Source organism: Spermophilus citellus, assembly GCF_964194105.1.
Source record: "Spermophilus citellus genome assembly, chromosome: 1".
Taxonomy (NCBI): domain Eukaryota; kingdom Metazoa; phylum Chordata; class Mammalia; order Rodentia; family Sciuridae; genus Spermophilus; species Spermophilus citellus.
Genome location: NC_138182.1, coordinates 195,649,065 through 195,664,579, shown reverse-complemented (window position 1 = coordinate 195,664,579; position 15,515 = coordinate 195,649,065). Strand labels below are relative to the sequence as shown.

At 33.8% G+C, this 15,515-nt stretch overlaps 1 protein-coding gene across 2 annotated transcripts in view; it reads left to right on the top strand.

Annotated features, from left to right (window-relative positions):
* MAN2A1 (mannosidase alpha class 2A member 1) overlaps nucleotides 1–15,515 on the top strand; it is a 175,916-nt gene that overhangs the window by 26,788 nt on the left and 133,613 nt on the right. For both annotated transcript variants that reach the window (XM_081291424.1, XM_081291425.1), the window contains one exon: nucleotides 797–941. In XM_081291424.1, the coding sequence (XP_081147550.1) occupies nucleotides 797–941 (145 nt within the window). The remainder of the gene's footprint in view (nucleotides 1–796; nucleotides 942–15,515) is intronic.

Sequence of the window (15,515 nt, the reverse complement as noted above, 5' to 3'; positions counted from 1 at the left end):
GTGACTGCTGAGCACTTCCTATATGGCTAATTTGACTTGAGGTGTGCTCTAAAAGTAATATAAACACAGAGTGTTTCAGACTTAACTATGTGAAATATCTTAATTCATTTATATAATTTGATTACACATTTGAGTTGATAATCTTTTGTATACGTAAATTTAAATAAAATATATTATTAATTTCTTCTGTTTCCTTTTAGTAGAAAATTAAAAATTACATATTTGGCTTTTATTCTATTTCACTTGGACAATATTGTTCTAGAGGGTACTGGAATCGAAAACTAGGACTTCTTCAGAAAGGACTGGTTTCTTAAATGCTGGGCGTCACTCCTACTGGCCCTGCTCTGCAAATTAGCAGAGGGCTATGTTTAACCTTGTGCTTTAGACTAGAAACTGGAACTCTGGGGGGGACCCTAAAGGGTGAATATTTTAAAGTTAGACAAAATTAGTTGGCCTCTATCCTGGCTTTAGACTGACATTTCCCACTAATTTCTTTAGGCACAGAACATGATACCATCTCGAGGCCATGGCTCATAAGCCAAGCTGGAAGTGCGGCTAGCCAGGCCTTGCATCTGCAACCTCACCAGCTAATGTGTGGACACAGTCAGATAGGATCAGAATCCTGTACATGACAGGGAAATCACTTTCTGTGAGACTTGGCTTCATTTTGGTTTTTATTGAGTACTATATAAGTACCTAGCTTGGTCAGCCATGCTGAAGGAACAGTAAAGCTATTTTTTTCTGTGCATGTGAAATTAATGGTTAAACTTTAACTTTTGTTCTTTTATATTTTTAGATGTTGGATGTTTACAATCTAATTCCTTTTGATAATCCAGATGGTGGAGTTTGGAAGCAAGGGTTTGACATTAAGTATGAAGATCATGAATGGGACGATGAGAGCCTTCAAGTCTTTGTGGTGCCTCATTCCCATAATGACCCAGGTAAAATTTGTACTTCAAAAAAAAAAAAAGTTATCAAATTTCTTTAGATCCAGAGTCCTTTAATGACATTATGGTAGAGCCTACATCTCACATTCTTGAGACATTATCCTCTGACTTTTAACAGTAATGTATTTCTTTTATGTCATTGTGTTCTAGTGTTCTCATTTTATCAATTTATGTGCCACTCAAGGATAATACATGTGCAGTGTGAAAAAAATCTTAGTTTTTGGAGGTGAAAGTTGTACACACTTAAGGGTACTAAGGCAAGGTGCTCATGGGAAAATTTGAATTTTTAACTTGGAGAAGCAGTGTGAAGAGTGGTCACTGGTATAAATCAGGCCGACATGGGATAAATCCTAGCCCTGTCTGTCAGAGTTAGATGATTTCATATAAGTTACTTAATCCCTCTGAGGATAAGTTTTTGTTTGTTTGTTTGTTTGTTTTGTTTTGTTTTGTTTTCTGGTATAACCAGGATAATAGTATCTCCTTCACAAGGCGAAATATAAGGGAATTGTGTATGGCACACGAGTAGCTGCTGTCTTATCAATTATTGTTATATCATGTGATGGGTTTTATTTATTGGTGCCATAGATTTTTTTCTTCAAGGTAAGGGGAAATTACTATAATTCTAGTGGAGCTTATGCTTTGATATGTATATTTGAATATACAGTAAGAGTGAAAACCCAGTGAATTTAGTTGAAGCATTTTATTGTAATTCATTTCTGAAGACTTCTATAAAAGGACTTCTTTTTTTTTTTAGTAATTTTAAAAATTTGTTTTAATTAGTTATAAATGACAGTAGAATGCAATTATGCACTTTGATATACATAGATGGAATATGATTTCTCATTTTTCTGAGTGTACATGTTGTAGAATCATATTGGTCATGTAGTCACATATATACATAAACTAATAATATCTGTTTCATTCTATCTTTCCTATCCCCACATCCCCTTCCTCCCCGCCCTTCACTTCCCTCTACCTAATCTAAGGTACACTATTCTCTCTGCCTTCTTGTGAGTTAGCATCTGCATATTAGAGAAAACATTCAGCCTTTGTTTTTTTTGGGATTGGCTTATTTCACTTAGCATGATATTCTCCAACTCCATTCATTTATTGGCAAATGCCATAATTTCACTCTTTACTTTAAAGCTGAGTAATATTTCATTGAGTATATATACCACATTTTCTTTATCCATTCATCTCTTGAAGGACACCTAGGATAAACATTGATGTGGCTGTATTAATGTAGTATGCTGATTTTAGGTCAATTGGGTATAAACCGAGGAGTGGGATAACTGGGTCAAATGATGATTTCAAGTTTTCTGAGGAATCTCCGTACTGCTTTACATAGTGGTAGCACCAATTTGCAGTCCCACCAGCAATGTATGAGTGTACCTTTTCACCACATCCTCGCCAACATTTATTGTTGCCTGTATTCTTGATTATTGCTATTCTGACAGGAGTGAGATGAAATCTTCAAGTAGTTTTAATTTGCATTTCTCTAATTGCTAGAGATGTTGAACACTTTTTTCATATATTTGTTGATCAGTTGTATTTCTTTTTCTGTGAAGTGTCTGTTCAGCTCCTTAGTCCATTTATTGATTGGGTTATTTGTTTTTTTGGGGTGTTAAGTTTTTTGAGTTCTTTATATATCCTAGAGATTAATGCTTTATTGGAGGTACAGTCTGTATGCTGTCTCCTTATGTTATTGATTATTGTTTTTTGGTTTTTTGTTTTTTTTTGCTGAGAAGAAGCTTTTTAATTTAAATTCATCCCATTTATTGATTCGTGATTTTACTTCTTATGCTTTAGGAGTCTTTTGTTAAGGAAGTCAGATCCTAGGCCGACATGGTGAAGATTCGGGCCTGTTTTTTCTTCTGTTGGGCTCAGGGTCTCTATTCTAGTGCCTGAGTCTTTGGTCCACTTTGATTTGAATTTTATGCTGGGTGAGAGATAAAAGTTTAATTTCATTTTGCTACATGTGGATTTCCAGTTTTGCCAGCACCCTTTGTTGAGTAGGCTATATTTTCTCCATTGAATGTTTTTGGACCTTTGTCTAGTATGAGATAACCATATTTATGTGGGTTTGTCTCTGTGTCCTCTATTCTGTACCATTGGTCTACGTGTGTATTTTGGTGCCAATACCATGCCATTTTTGTTACTGTAGCTCTGAAGTATAGCTCAAGGTCTATTGTGCTGCTTCCTGGTTCACTTTTGTTGCTAAGGATTGCTTTAGCTATTCTGGGTCTCTTATTTTTTTCCAAATAAATTTCATGATTGCTCTATGAAGAATGTCATTGGGATTTTAATAGGAATTGCATTAAATCTGTATAACGCATTTGATAATATGGCCATTTTGACAATATTAATTCTCCCTATCCAGGAGCATGGGGAGATCTTTGCATCTTCTGAGGTTTTCTTCAATTTTTTTCTTTAGTATTCTGTAATTTTCATTGTAGAAGTCTTTTAACCTCTTTTGTTCGATTGATTCCCAGGTATTTAATGTTTTTTTGAGGCTATTGTGAATGGGGTAGTTTTCCTAATTTCTCTTTCAGTGGATTCATCGGTGATGTATAGGAATGTGCTTGATATATGGGTGTTGACTTTATATCCTGCTACTTTGCTGAATTCATTTAGTAATTCTAGAAATTTTCTGGTGGAATTTTTTGGATCTTCTAGGTATAGAATCCTGTTATCAGCAAATAGTGATAATTTGAGTTCTTCTTTACCTGTTTGTATCCCTTTAATTTCTTCCTTTTGTTTAATTGCTCTGGCTAAGTTTCAAGGAAGATGTTGAATAGAAGTGGTGAAAGTGGACATAACTTGTTTGTTCCAGTTTTTAGAGGGGATCCTTCCAATTTTTCTCCATTTAGAATGATTCTGGCCTTGGGTTTGGCATATATAGTGTTTACAAAGTTGAGGTATGTTCCTACTATTCCTAGTTTTTCTGAACATGAATGTGTGCTGTATTTTGTCAAATGCTTTTGCTGCATCTATTGAGATAATCATGTGATTCTTGTTTTTAAGTTTATTAATATGATGAATTATGTTTATTGATTTCCGTATATTGAACCAACCCTGTATCCCTGGGATGAACTCCACTTGATTGTGGTGCACTATCTTTTTAATATGTTTTTGTATGTGATATGCCAGAATTTTATTGAGAATTTTTGCATCTATGTTCTTCAGGGATATTGGTCTGAAGTTTTCTTTCCTTGATGTGTCTTTGTCTGGTTTTGGTATCAGTGTGATATTAACCTCATAGAATGAGTTTGGAAGGGTTCCTTCCTTTTCTCTTTCGTGGAATACTTTGAGGATATTGGTGTTAATTCTTCTTTGAAAGTCTTGTAGAACTCAGCTAAGAATCCATCTGGCTTTTCTTGGTTGGTAGGCCTTCGATGGCATTTTCTATTTCTTTACTTGAAATTGATCTATTTAAATCGTGTATGAACTCCTCATTCAATTTCAGTTGGTCATATGTCTCTAGAAATTTGTTGATGTGTTTGATATTTTCTATTTTATTGGAACATAAATTTTTAAAATAGTGTCTAATTATCTTTTGTATTTCAGACATGTCCATTGTGATATTTCCTTCTTCATCTTGTATTTTAGTAATTTGAGTTTTCTCTTCATTAGCATGGCCAAGGGTTATCTATTTTATTTATTTTTTCAAAGAACCAACTTTTTGTTTTGTCAGTTTTTTCTTTTGTTTCAATTCCATTGACTTGAGCTCTGATTAATTATTTCCCATCTTCTGCTTTTGGTGTTGATTTGTTCTTCTTTTTCTAGGGCTTTGAGAATGTAGTGTTTAGACACTTATTTGTTGAGTTTTTATTCTTTTAATTGAATGTGCTCAATGCAATAAACTATCCTCTTAGTATGCTTCTATTTTGTTAATTTTCTGAATATCTCAATTTTGTTTTCTATCAGAGCACCATTATTCCCTTGGTACTTTGAAGGTTTTTTTTTTTTTTTTTTTGGTTTACACACAACTTACATTTATCTTCCACCAACATTCTTTCCCACTAGTTTATTGGCATGTGTTCTTTTCTGTGATAATATAACTTACAGCTTTAAGTCTGGACACAACACAAGTCCACTTTGACTCCCTTTTTGACAAGTTTTTAAGACCTTTGCTAATTTTTTGCCATCCTTAATTTTTATGAATACCATTTCTTGTTATTTTTTAACATGGGCACTTAAATGGAATAATAAAATCTGTGGTTTACCAGGCAGGGTGCCAAATGTTCTAAGTATCTAATGCTTATAATAACCCTTGAAGGTTGGTGCCCCTATTCATGGTAAAGGTGTTAATCAACTTGCCAAGATTATGCAGGTAGTAAGGGGCATCACATTGCCTCCTGTCAGTTTACTTGTGTGTCCTACTAGGGTAAACTTGAATGGCAGAGAACATGTGTCCTATTAAAATGTGATCTCATACTTAGTGCAATATTTGCATATAGTTATTGCTAAATATCGATACTCTGTCTACATGTACCTCTACCACATGTTCACACTGAACACACACACCTTAGCTTGCACATACACAAAGATGTAGATATTTACAGCACTTTTACTTGGTCTGCTTCTAGAATGTAAACTCAATAAGGCCTGGAACTCAGTCTTATTCGTTGCCATGTGTGGAATGCCTAGGATAATAACTGGCACAGAGTATGGAATCATTGTGATTAGGTTGAATAAATCAAAGGAGGAATGAATCTAACTTTCCAGAGTAGGTTGAAACATTGGACTTGCTTCTTTTTCTCTGTTTTTCTTTAACTCCTTTCCTGATGTCTGTTTATTTCTATTCTTTTTAAAAATCTTACTTAAAATGTACTCTGTACTTTTGTTTACTAACAACAGATAGCTCTCTGAGGGGAGTCATTCCTCTTCCATTGTAGACTTTTTGCTTGTTTGCATTATGTTTCCTACCATAATCTAAGTTGTTTTGTGAGAGGACAGCCCCAATAAGTGTTTCTGACTACAATAAATGAATCTGTCTGTTAGTGTCCTAGCAACTAGAGTTGAATCTTTTTGTCTTAGTAAAAAAAAAATGTTAATGACCCTTACCCTCAGGCCCTTCTCCACTTGACTTGAAAATAATGGTCAGAAACAGACTTTTTAAAACTAAAGCGGTTTTATCTATCTAGCAAAATTCTAGAAGAAAGAACTCACTGACTTTTCTTAATAATTTTCACTATTCCTTAACAACATAGAATATTGATAAACTAAATTATTTTGAAGTATCACGAAAATAACTTTTTCAGTAGGCGAAAAGAAAAAGTATGTGCACATACAATTTCAAGTCAAAATGAGGCTTCTTAAAAGGAAATCTTTGTTGGATACTCCTAAATGCATATGCAGTTAGGCAGTTTACTTTAAATGAGATTCTTAGAGATTTGTTTGTATTTTCTATAGCAACAATTTAAAACTTTAATAGTTTTTTTTTTAAAAGTGGATTTATGTCTTTGGGGGATCAAAATATTTGAAATAAATATTTAGAAGATTTCAGTATTTAGTCTCCTAAGAATTTATGTTGCTGTATCTGTGTAATATATGTGGGTATTTTTCATTTTGGGCTGAGTTAGTAATATCCTGTGAGAAAAGATAAATTTCAAAATAGATTTGTATCATAATAAAATTCCTAATTATGTCTTCTTCCAGTCTGTAAGGACAGGTTACAACTGTCATACAATATTTAAATAGTTTACATGAGTTAAAATAAAATTGGAAAGGAATTGTTAGGTAAATGCTGATAACTTTGTACTGTTATGCTTTTGAAAAGTTTTGAATCATAGACCATGAAATTAAATGCTAGTTGATTGATACATGTTCATGTTGTATTTAATAAGCTGATTAAAACAGAATTACAGCACCTTTGTATCTACAATCTTAATTCTTTGCTTCCCACTAGTTAAACTGCTGAAATATTTAGTTAATTTTCCTTCAAAGAAATCACAGTGTGTAGAGAAAAGATAAGGTACGCTAAATGGAAGGTTGAACAGCATATTGTTAGTTAAGCAATTTGTAAAATGAACATTAGAAAATAATTCCCCATGTGGTATGACTCTAAAAATAGTAGGAAGACTTAGCTTCACAAGTGATACTGGGAAATAATTTTCTTTTGTGCATTTGCAGTCCTTTTGAAGAATTTCTTATTGAAGCAGTGAGATTTTTAGTTTTCTTAACTAAGAAGAATGATTTTCCTATTATTATATAATCATTTGAAATGAATTTGTTTATGAATTCTTACTCTAAAAATGTTTGTAAAACAGAATGAAAATGTGAGCAAATCACAGTATGATATTACAGTCAAACATTTCTGTTTGAATACTGTCAAGTGTAGACAATGAAAACGGTTCTGGTCAGCCATCACTGGTTAATGTCTACATAGATGGAAGGCCTTTGAGACAGAAGTCTGGCTATCAAAGGAAGCTACTGATTGGAATAAGATGGTTAGTAGCCAGAAAGGTTTGTGTGTGGACAGTCTGGGGAGTACAATCTTTGGTTTAGCTGCTGCAGAATAAAGTAGGTTCTTTGGTTTTGACAACCACCCTGGGAAATTTGATTTCCTGGAGCTCACATAGTATGAAGAAGAGCTGAGAGGTACTAGCATTTGTTGCCTGTTTGGCATGGAGGGGAGTGGAAAGTGGTTAACTAAGCCTCATTTAACAGGTGAGGGCAATGATGCTGAGGAGGATGTAGTAATTTGTTCCAAAGTCAGTCAGTGATAAATTCTCTGAGCTTGTGAATTGAAGCCCGGGTTTGTCTGATTCTAAAATCCATGTTCTTTCCATTAACCATACTGTGGCTTAAGAAATTTTAATTCAGATGATTCTGTTTCTTTTCTTCTTGCTTTATGGGTATTAGCAAACTTAGCACTCCCGCCCCCCACCTTCTTTTTGGTACTGGGGATTGAATTCAGGGGCACTTTGCCACAGAGTTATAACTCTAGTCCTTTATATTTTTTTTTTGAGACAGGATATCTTTAAGTTGGTGAGGCTGGTCTGGAACTTGCTGTCCTCTTGTCTCAGCCTTCTAAATGTGTGCCACTGTGCCTGACTAATTTAGCACATTTATGTGGACTTTGTAATGTTAATAGGATTGTCAGATTTAGTGAATAAAAACACAGGGTATTCAGTTAAACTTGAATTTTCAATAAAAGGTGGATAGTATTTTATTATGTGAATATATGTGTTCCAAATATCATATGGATCATACTTATGCTAAAAAGTATGTTTGTTCATATAAAATTCAAGTCTAACTTGGCATTCTGTATTTTATCTGGCAACCTTAATTGTTAAGAGAATGATAGCATTTAAGAATTACATGATTCTCTAGAATTTTGCTTTTAATAGATATCCCTTAGAACTTGTGAGGTTCCTTTTAGAGGAAGAAAATGCAGATGGTTTGGACTGTCTTTAGACTTTTTTCCTTGAGTAGCACTTAGGTTTAGTGACTCCTAGAGATGAAGGTGGTCATTAAACATTTTCTCATTCCCTTCATTTCAGTTAACTCTATTAAGCCTGGGTGCTTCACAGCTCACCTGTGCCCCAGTAATAAAAAAAAATAATTGCTGATGCTTTACAGAAGTTACAATGTTCCGTGCACTGTTCTAGGCATTTTACACACACACACACACACACACACACACACACACACACATATTTTAAACATGGAGTCATTTTTTAAATAACTTTATTTTGTTTATTTATTTATTTATCTTTATGGGGTGCTGGGGATCGAACCCAGTGCTTCACCTGGGCTAGGGAAGCACTCTACCACTGAGCCACAACCCAGTCCGGCATTTTACATATGTTAAATCCATTACTTCTTTCAGCAACTTTTGACAGAGTTTTATTATTATTCTTATTTCATAGATAAGAAAAGAGACAGGAGAGAGGATGAATAATTTGTCTGTGACAGAACTGGATTTGAACCTAGGTGATTTTGGCTCCAGAACCAGGACTTGTAACTGTTCTATAAATATGATAGTGCCATTTGTGGGTAACTCTTGTGAAACCACAGGCAGAGCATCTAGGAGGAAAGTCTTTTATCGCCATGCCAAACATCATCTCCATTAGTATTATTAGTCATAAAAGTGATTTTTTTTAACTGACTTGTGAAAGTGGACACTTCACTGCACCATTTCATATCCTTTTTGCCTCGTGATTTTTGTAATTTTTTCTTATTGAAATGGATGTCTCTTCCCTTAAAATACTACATTAGTGTGTGAGAGAGTTAATGGTTTTCCTCATTGCAACGTTTTTTACAATGAGGAAGCGATTTTGAATCAGTGTTTTCCAGCTTTTAAAAGTGGGTTCTTCTCTAAAGCCTGGTAATTTGTGCCACCTATCTGACCACAGGCTTGTCTCCCTCATGTACTCTGAGAATAACTCATCAACGGAAGTCACTCTTTTGTTTTACTTCTAACGATGTCTCTCATAGACACTTTTTTCATTATTTCAAGCAAATAAGCTCTGCTTGGGAAAGACATAGTAGGCCTGAAGTATCCTTAGTTGGTGTTACTAGATACTCATAAATGGGGTCTGTAAAAAGAAACCAGATGAATTTTGAATACTTTTAGAAATTATTTTGGAGGCTGATCTCACAATTGGGGGTTTCATATATCAAGGTGTATGCAGGTCTTTTAAAGGACACTTTAAAAAGCAATACAGTAAGGGGTCACAGCTGGATGACATACACACACAGCTGCGAGATGAACCAAATCCCAGCTGTCCCAATGGTAATGCAAATAGATTCTTGTGGTGTAAAGTTTTCAGTGACAACACCTTATGTGAAATTAAGAAGTGCTGTGTCTCAAACAACTGATGGAAGTGAAGCTAATAGATCTAGAAAACTATCAGATAACACCGAGTCACCTGGAAGAAGAAAATGGTGGTCTTATTTTGGAAACCTGAGTTCAAAAGCATTTAGAGGAATCAGCAGATTATGGGTTTCCAGAGATTTAATGGGTCTTTAGAAGCATCAGCTCTGTCTTTAACTCTCTCCTCATCTCTCCAGACTTAAGTCAGTTACTTAGTTCTTTTTTTTTTTTTTTTTTTTTTTTTTTTGCTTCATTGGTCTCTTATTTCCCTTGGTCTATTTCCACTGCAGTTTGAAACCATTTTTTTTTTTTTTTACTGAATTGTTGCAATTGTCTCATTTCCTGTATCTGTTTCTATTTTACCTTTAAACTGTATGCTTTATACTCTTGGTACAGATATTTTTTAAAGAACAGAACTGAAAACCTTAGCTTCCTCCTGATTTTCTGTAAGAACAAGAATGGTTTCAAATATTTTTAATATATGTTCCCACTTCTATTTTTCATTTTATTATCTTCCTATTTCTACCATGTATCCTACAGTGCAGTTGTACCCAACTGCCTCCTGCACCTGAAATTAATATATACTTTAAAGATTATGTTATTCTCTGTATCCAGCTGTAATCTAAGACTGAAATCTCTCTTATACTCTTCTGGTTATTTATATGTATGTATGTATTTATTTATTTCCACAGCAGTTTGTTCATATTTTCACTGTAGAATCTATGTTCATTTAGCTTTGTTTTATTACTTGCCCTTATTAGATGCGCAGTACATCTTTGAATGAATAAACTAGAATGTTAATTAAAACTCTTTCACAGTTTATCAGGGTGGAGAAGCAAACTAACTTACAAGAGAAACCTTGGAATTAAAATTAATAAGGAGCATATTTGAGTAATAGTAATACCAATTAAGATTATAGGTCACCCCTTAAGTGTAAGACTGGATGTTGTGGTTGAATATTGAAGGATCCATCAGTGATGGAAGAAACTTGTTGATAATTTGCTTCTAGAGAATAGCAATGACTGTAATAAGGAAGCTTGCTTTATAAGCCTATTTGTGTTTATTTTTAAATTTGAGAATACTCTCAAATTGAAATTGAAATAGCTTAAAGCTTACTTTTGATGTTTTAAATATTTGTTATCAGTTTGTTACTTAACTGAATATAATTATTTTTTTACTAAAATTTTTTCATGCCTTCTCGGAAGTTGGCACCAATTTAACTTTTGAGTGGAATTAATGTTCTCATTAAACATTGATGCAGCCAAAATCACAATGATATAGCAGTGCCGTTTTTGGTGGGAGTGTGCCTCTTCAGGGATCAGTGTTTTAAATCATCTTAGGACTGACAGGGCCTTTTTAATTATTAATATTGTAGAAACCTAAAGGACAAAGATAATTAGGTTGGCCTCAGAATAGAGTGAATATACTCAAGCTATAGTATAATATCTTTTACCTTTGGTTTCTTTTCTAGTTGAAGTACTAAATTTGCATTTCTATTCCTCCATGCCCCCCCCCCCTTCCCCCAATCTTTTTGGTCATATATTTCATTCATCTCTCATTTACTTTATTTGCTGAACTCTTGTGTACGTTTGCAGTAGGTGCTAGATTCATGAGAATGACTGAGTTGAACTTTGGGTTGTAGTATGCCCAGGCCTGCTTCAAAAATTTGTAGTATCTGGGGCAGAAGTACAAAGAGACTCACATACCCTGCTTCTCAATATTTAAAAGTCAAAAATCAAAACAATAGATGGTTTAAAACAAAAAAAGAAAAATAGAAATCCCTTTGTGATCTGGAAGACCAAGTGTAGCTTTACTCTTTAGACTGCTTAGGCTCCACATTCCCACTGGAGTGTGATGGTATATGTGGGAAGAGTCTACCTTGGGAGTAGTCCAGTACCCTTTCCTCCCAGACCTGGCCTTGTCCCAAACCAGGAGGAGCTTTGCTTGCAGACACCACAGTGTTCTGTCCACATCCCAACAAACTGCAGCCTCTTGGCCCTGCTTGGGTAGGGAGGTTCCAGTTGCAGGTTCAATGTAGGCTGAAGAAGCCAGTTTGGTGCTATTTGGATACAAATGTCTGAGCCTTGGTACTTGGAGAGCATGACAGGCTCTGGGTGGGCAAGTTCTTTAGCCTATGGATTTATCCTGTGTAAAGTGGTGTGGTTGGAGGACAAATGGGGAGATCCTTCTAAATCAGGGCCAGATACTTCTTGTCTAGGTACTCAGGATAATATTGTTTATGCTCATGTACCCCCCCCCCACACACACACACACACACAAAAAGTGTTCCATAAGAAGATCAGACTCCACAGATTCTAGGCTATAATCAAGAGTCCAAAATTTAAAAATAGTGATTTATCAATGAATGATTATAGGTACTAATTGTTTTTGCACATTTAAAATAGGCAATAGAATTTTCAACTTTGTAAGTATTTTACTTTAGAACTTAAATTTAAAAAACAGTGTGCTGAATTTGGATTTATACCTGCTTTGTGGAATTTCTAATTATTCATTTATTATTTTAGACATTTCTCCACTTGTTTAAAACATCTATTAGCTCTTTTGTGGGTTGTAGGGTGGTTAGAATGAAAAAGAATAAATTGAAAGGTATTTTTAATGCTGTTGTAACCCTGGTTCAATTTCTAAGTGTATTCAAGGGAAAGAAAAAAAAAAAGAAACTGAATTGTCCACTTAAGTAAATCAGCTTGCAACTCAGTGTCCTAAGATTATTAAATCTAGAGATAGGAATATAATTTTATGTCACAAGAATTCATCCCATACAACTTTTCATAAAATACTATCTGATTGGTCTCATGTTAATATACAATTGTAGTCTTTACAGTGATTTAGAAAAAGAAAGAACCAATTCAGTGTAAAAGGGAATACTTGATTACTCTATTGTATAACAGCAATAAAAACTAATTTACTGTTATATTACTCAATATTGGAAGCTTGCAAGAGGCTATCTTTCAGTTCATTCTTCATTAATTGTGCTGTATTGTGGTGGTATTAGTATCTATTATAGATGAGTTTTATGGAAGGCTTTTAAGTTGACATCTCTGAGCTTGTATTTTGGTTCAAGTAAATATCTTTGACATATTTTCTACATGATTGTTGAAGGGCAAATGAAGTGTTGAAGGCAAAATGGATTAATCAGTTACTGTGATTCCTCTATGAAAACCCTTATGAGTTTATGAGTCTTTGAAATGATCTTAGTTCATAAGAAATTATAATTGTTGAAATTAAATAGTTATATTTTAAGAAAACCTTTTACTTATTTATCTTTATAAAGATTCGTCCTTTTAAATTTGCCTTTTATGCTAGATTTTTGGAGTTTTTCTATTAGATAATGTATAGAGGCATTCCACTGCTCATAGTTCTTTAATTTGGTTAATAGAAAAATAATTAGGAATTAGTTTTGACCGTTACTAAAGTTTAGATAAAAGACATACATGTCATCTTAAAGATAATTCTAACAAAGCCATTTAAGTGATTTACATGGTTCTTGTTACACATATGTAATAAGAGTATGGCACAGAAATAAATTTGTTTATCTACATTGGAATTCAGCTTGTAATAAGTAGGTAGATATAGAATATTAAATGTGAAGATGGTGCCTGATAAATTGTCTCTGCATTGCAATATTTTTTTGTGGGGTTGGTAATAACACTAATTTCTTCTAGAACTGCATTAGTTTACCATGGCTACTGTAACAAACTACCCTGAGCTATGAGGGAGTTTAAATAGCTGAAGTTTATTTTCTTATAGTTCTGGAGGATAGAAGTCCAAGATCAAGGTGTCAGGATTGGTTTCTTTGGGGGCTTCTCTCTCCCTGGCTTGTAAATGTCCATCTTCTCTTTGTCTTCTCATGGTCTTCCTTCTGTGTGTCTGTGTCCTAATCTCCTCTTTTTATAAGGGTACCAGTCATTTGGGGATTTACCTCTTTAAAGACTTAATCTCCAAATATAGTTACATTCTGAGGTGGTAGTAGGTCTTCAACATATGACACAGTTTAGCCCATTACAAGGGTAAGGATTGAATTTGATGTAAACTAAATTTGTGGCAACTAATAAGATAAGGACAATTTAAATATTTTAATTATATACTTTTAAAAATTAGGTGTTAGAAATGTCTTTTTTATTTCCCCTTTACCTGGTTTAATTGTACCAGTGGGAAAAGCACAGTTGAACATTGATGATGATAATGCTGATAGTCAAAATAATAGCAGCTAATGTTTGTCACATGTTATATCCAAAGCTTAGTTCTATTTACTTGATGTTTCTAAACTCAGTGGTGTTGGCATGGACAGTGGGAATTTAGGGAATCCCCACTTACGGGTAGTTTGGATTTTCTTTGCCCATCTCTGGGAATCCAGATGTGGATTTGGGCATGGTTGTTATGGGGCAGAGCTCTAGGTTAGTACCTTCATGAAGCAAGATGGAATTCTTTCCAAATCATTATTTTGTGAGACAAATTAGAGTTTTTCTAAAGGTATAGGCTTTTTAATTAAACATGGAAAACTTAAATTATCCAGGAACCTTGTTTTGGTGACAAAACCAGTTTAAAAATGGCTCAAGATCAAGAAGGGGTCCTATAAAGGATAATTTACACTATTCCTGTTTGGCTTATGAAGCATCATACCTGTCATATTGTAGGTGCTCAGTAAATAATTGTAGAGTGAATGAGTTAAAGCAAGAAGGATAAATACAATCACAGCTGCAGTGCCCTTTCAAAAGTGCACATTGTTAAAACATTTGTGTTATCTTTTTTTGCCCTAGTAGGTTTTTATTCATTGTACTCATTTTGCTTTCTAGCAGATTCAATATACACTGACTGTTAATCATAGACAATCATTTGGACACCTTATCTTTTAGTTCCCTTACATGTATGATGTTTGGAAGCAAATGAGTGGTAGTTCAGCTTGGATGTATAGAAACTTTCCTTCCTGTAAGATTTCATAGATGATTTATGCTACATGCTTTTTCCACAGTTTAAATATAAATTTTTAAAGTAAGAAACTCATTAAATAAAAATCTTAGAACTTAGACTTGGGAAAAAATATTTTATAGATGAAAATACGTCATTTTCCAGGGGGTCCACTTTGCTTACAGGTGAAATCTGTGGCAGTGTTATATTTTTGCCATGACCATTTTGATTATATGCTATGCTTGGACCTGTGGGTCTTGTTAAAAATGTTTCTTATAATGAAATTGCTAATGTTTTCAGTCTAAATTTCTATGATATTTGAAAAGTAGTAAAAAAAAATTCAGAGAATCAGATTTTCAATATCTGTGATTTTCTTTTATTTAGAAAAAAAATATGCATAGATGTATACAGTTTGGTGTTTGATTAGTGACGTTTTGTGCTTCATTAAAAAAAAAAGAATAATGGACAGTCTTTGGGAACAAATGCCTGTTTGGGGGAGAATTCTTAATCCTAGTATCCATGTCAGTACTGTATGTATTTAACTTATTGCTCTGCTGCTAACTTTTAGATTTAGTTTATACTTGTGATTTTGTTTGTCTTATTTTAACTTGTTTGATGGGTGGGAAATTTTAGATGTGGCATGAGAGGATACAGTTTTGATATATATTATAGGAAGGGAGTGTCAATTTGTTAACACTGTTTATTTAGATTTTTAAGATTAAAAAATTTATTAAACTAGAGATAAGTAATTAAATTAATTGTTTAGGCATAAATAACTGCTTTTTGGTTCCAAGTCATCTTATTTTTCATTTTTCTTC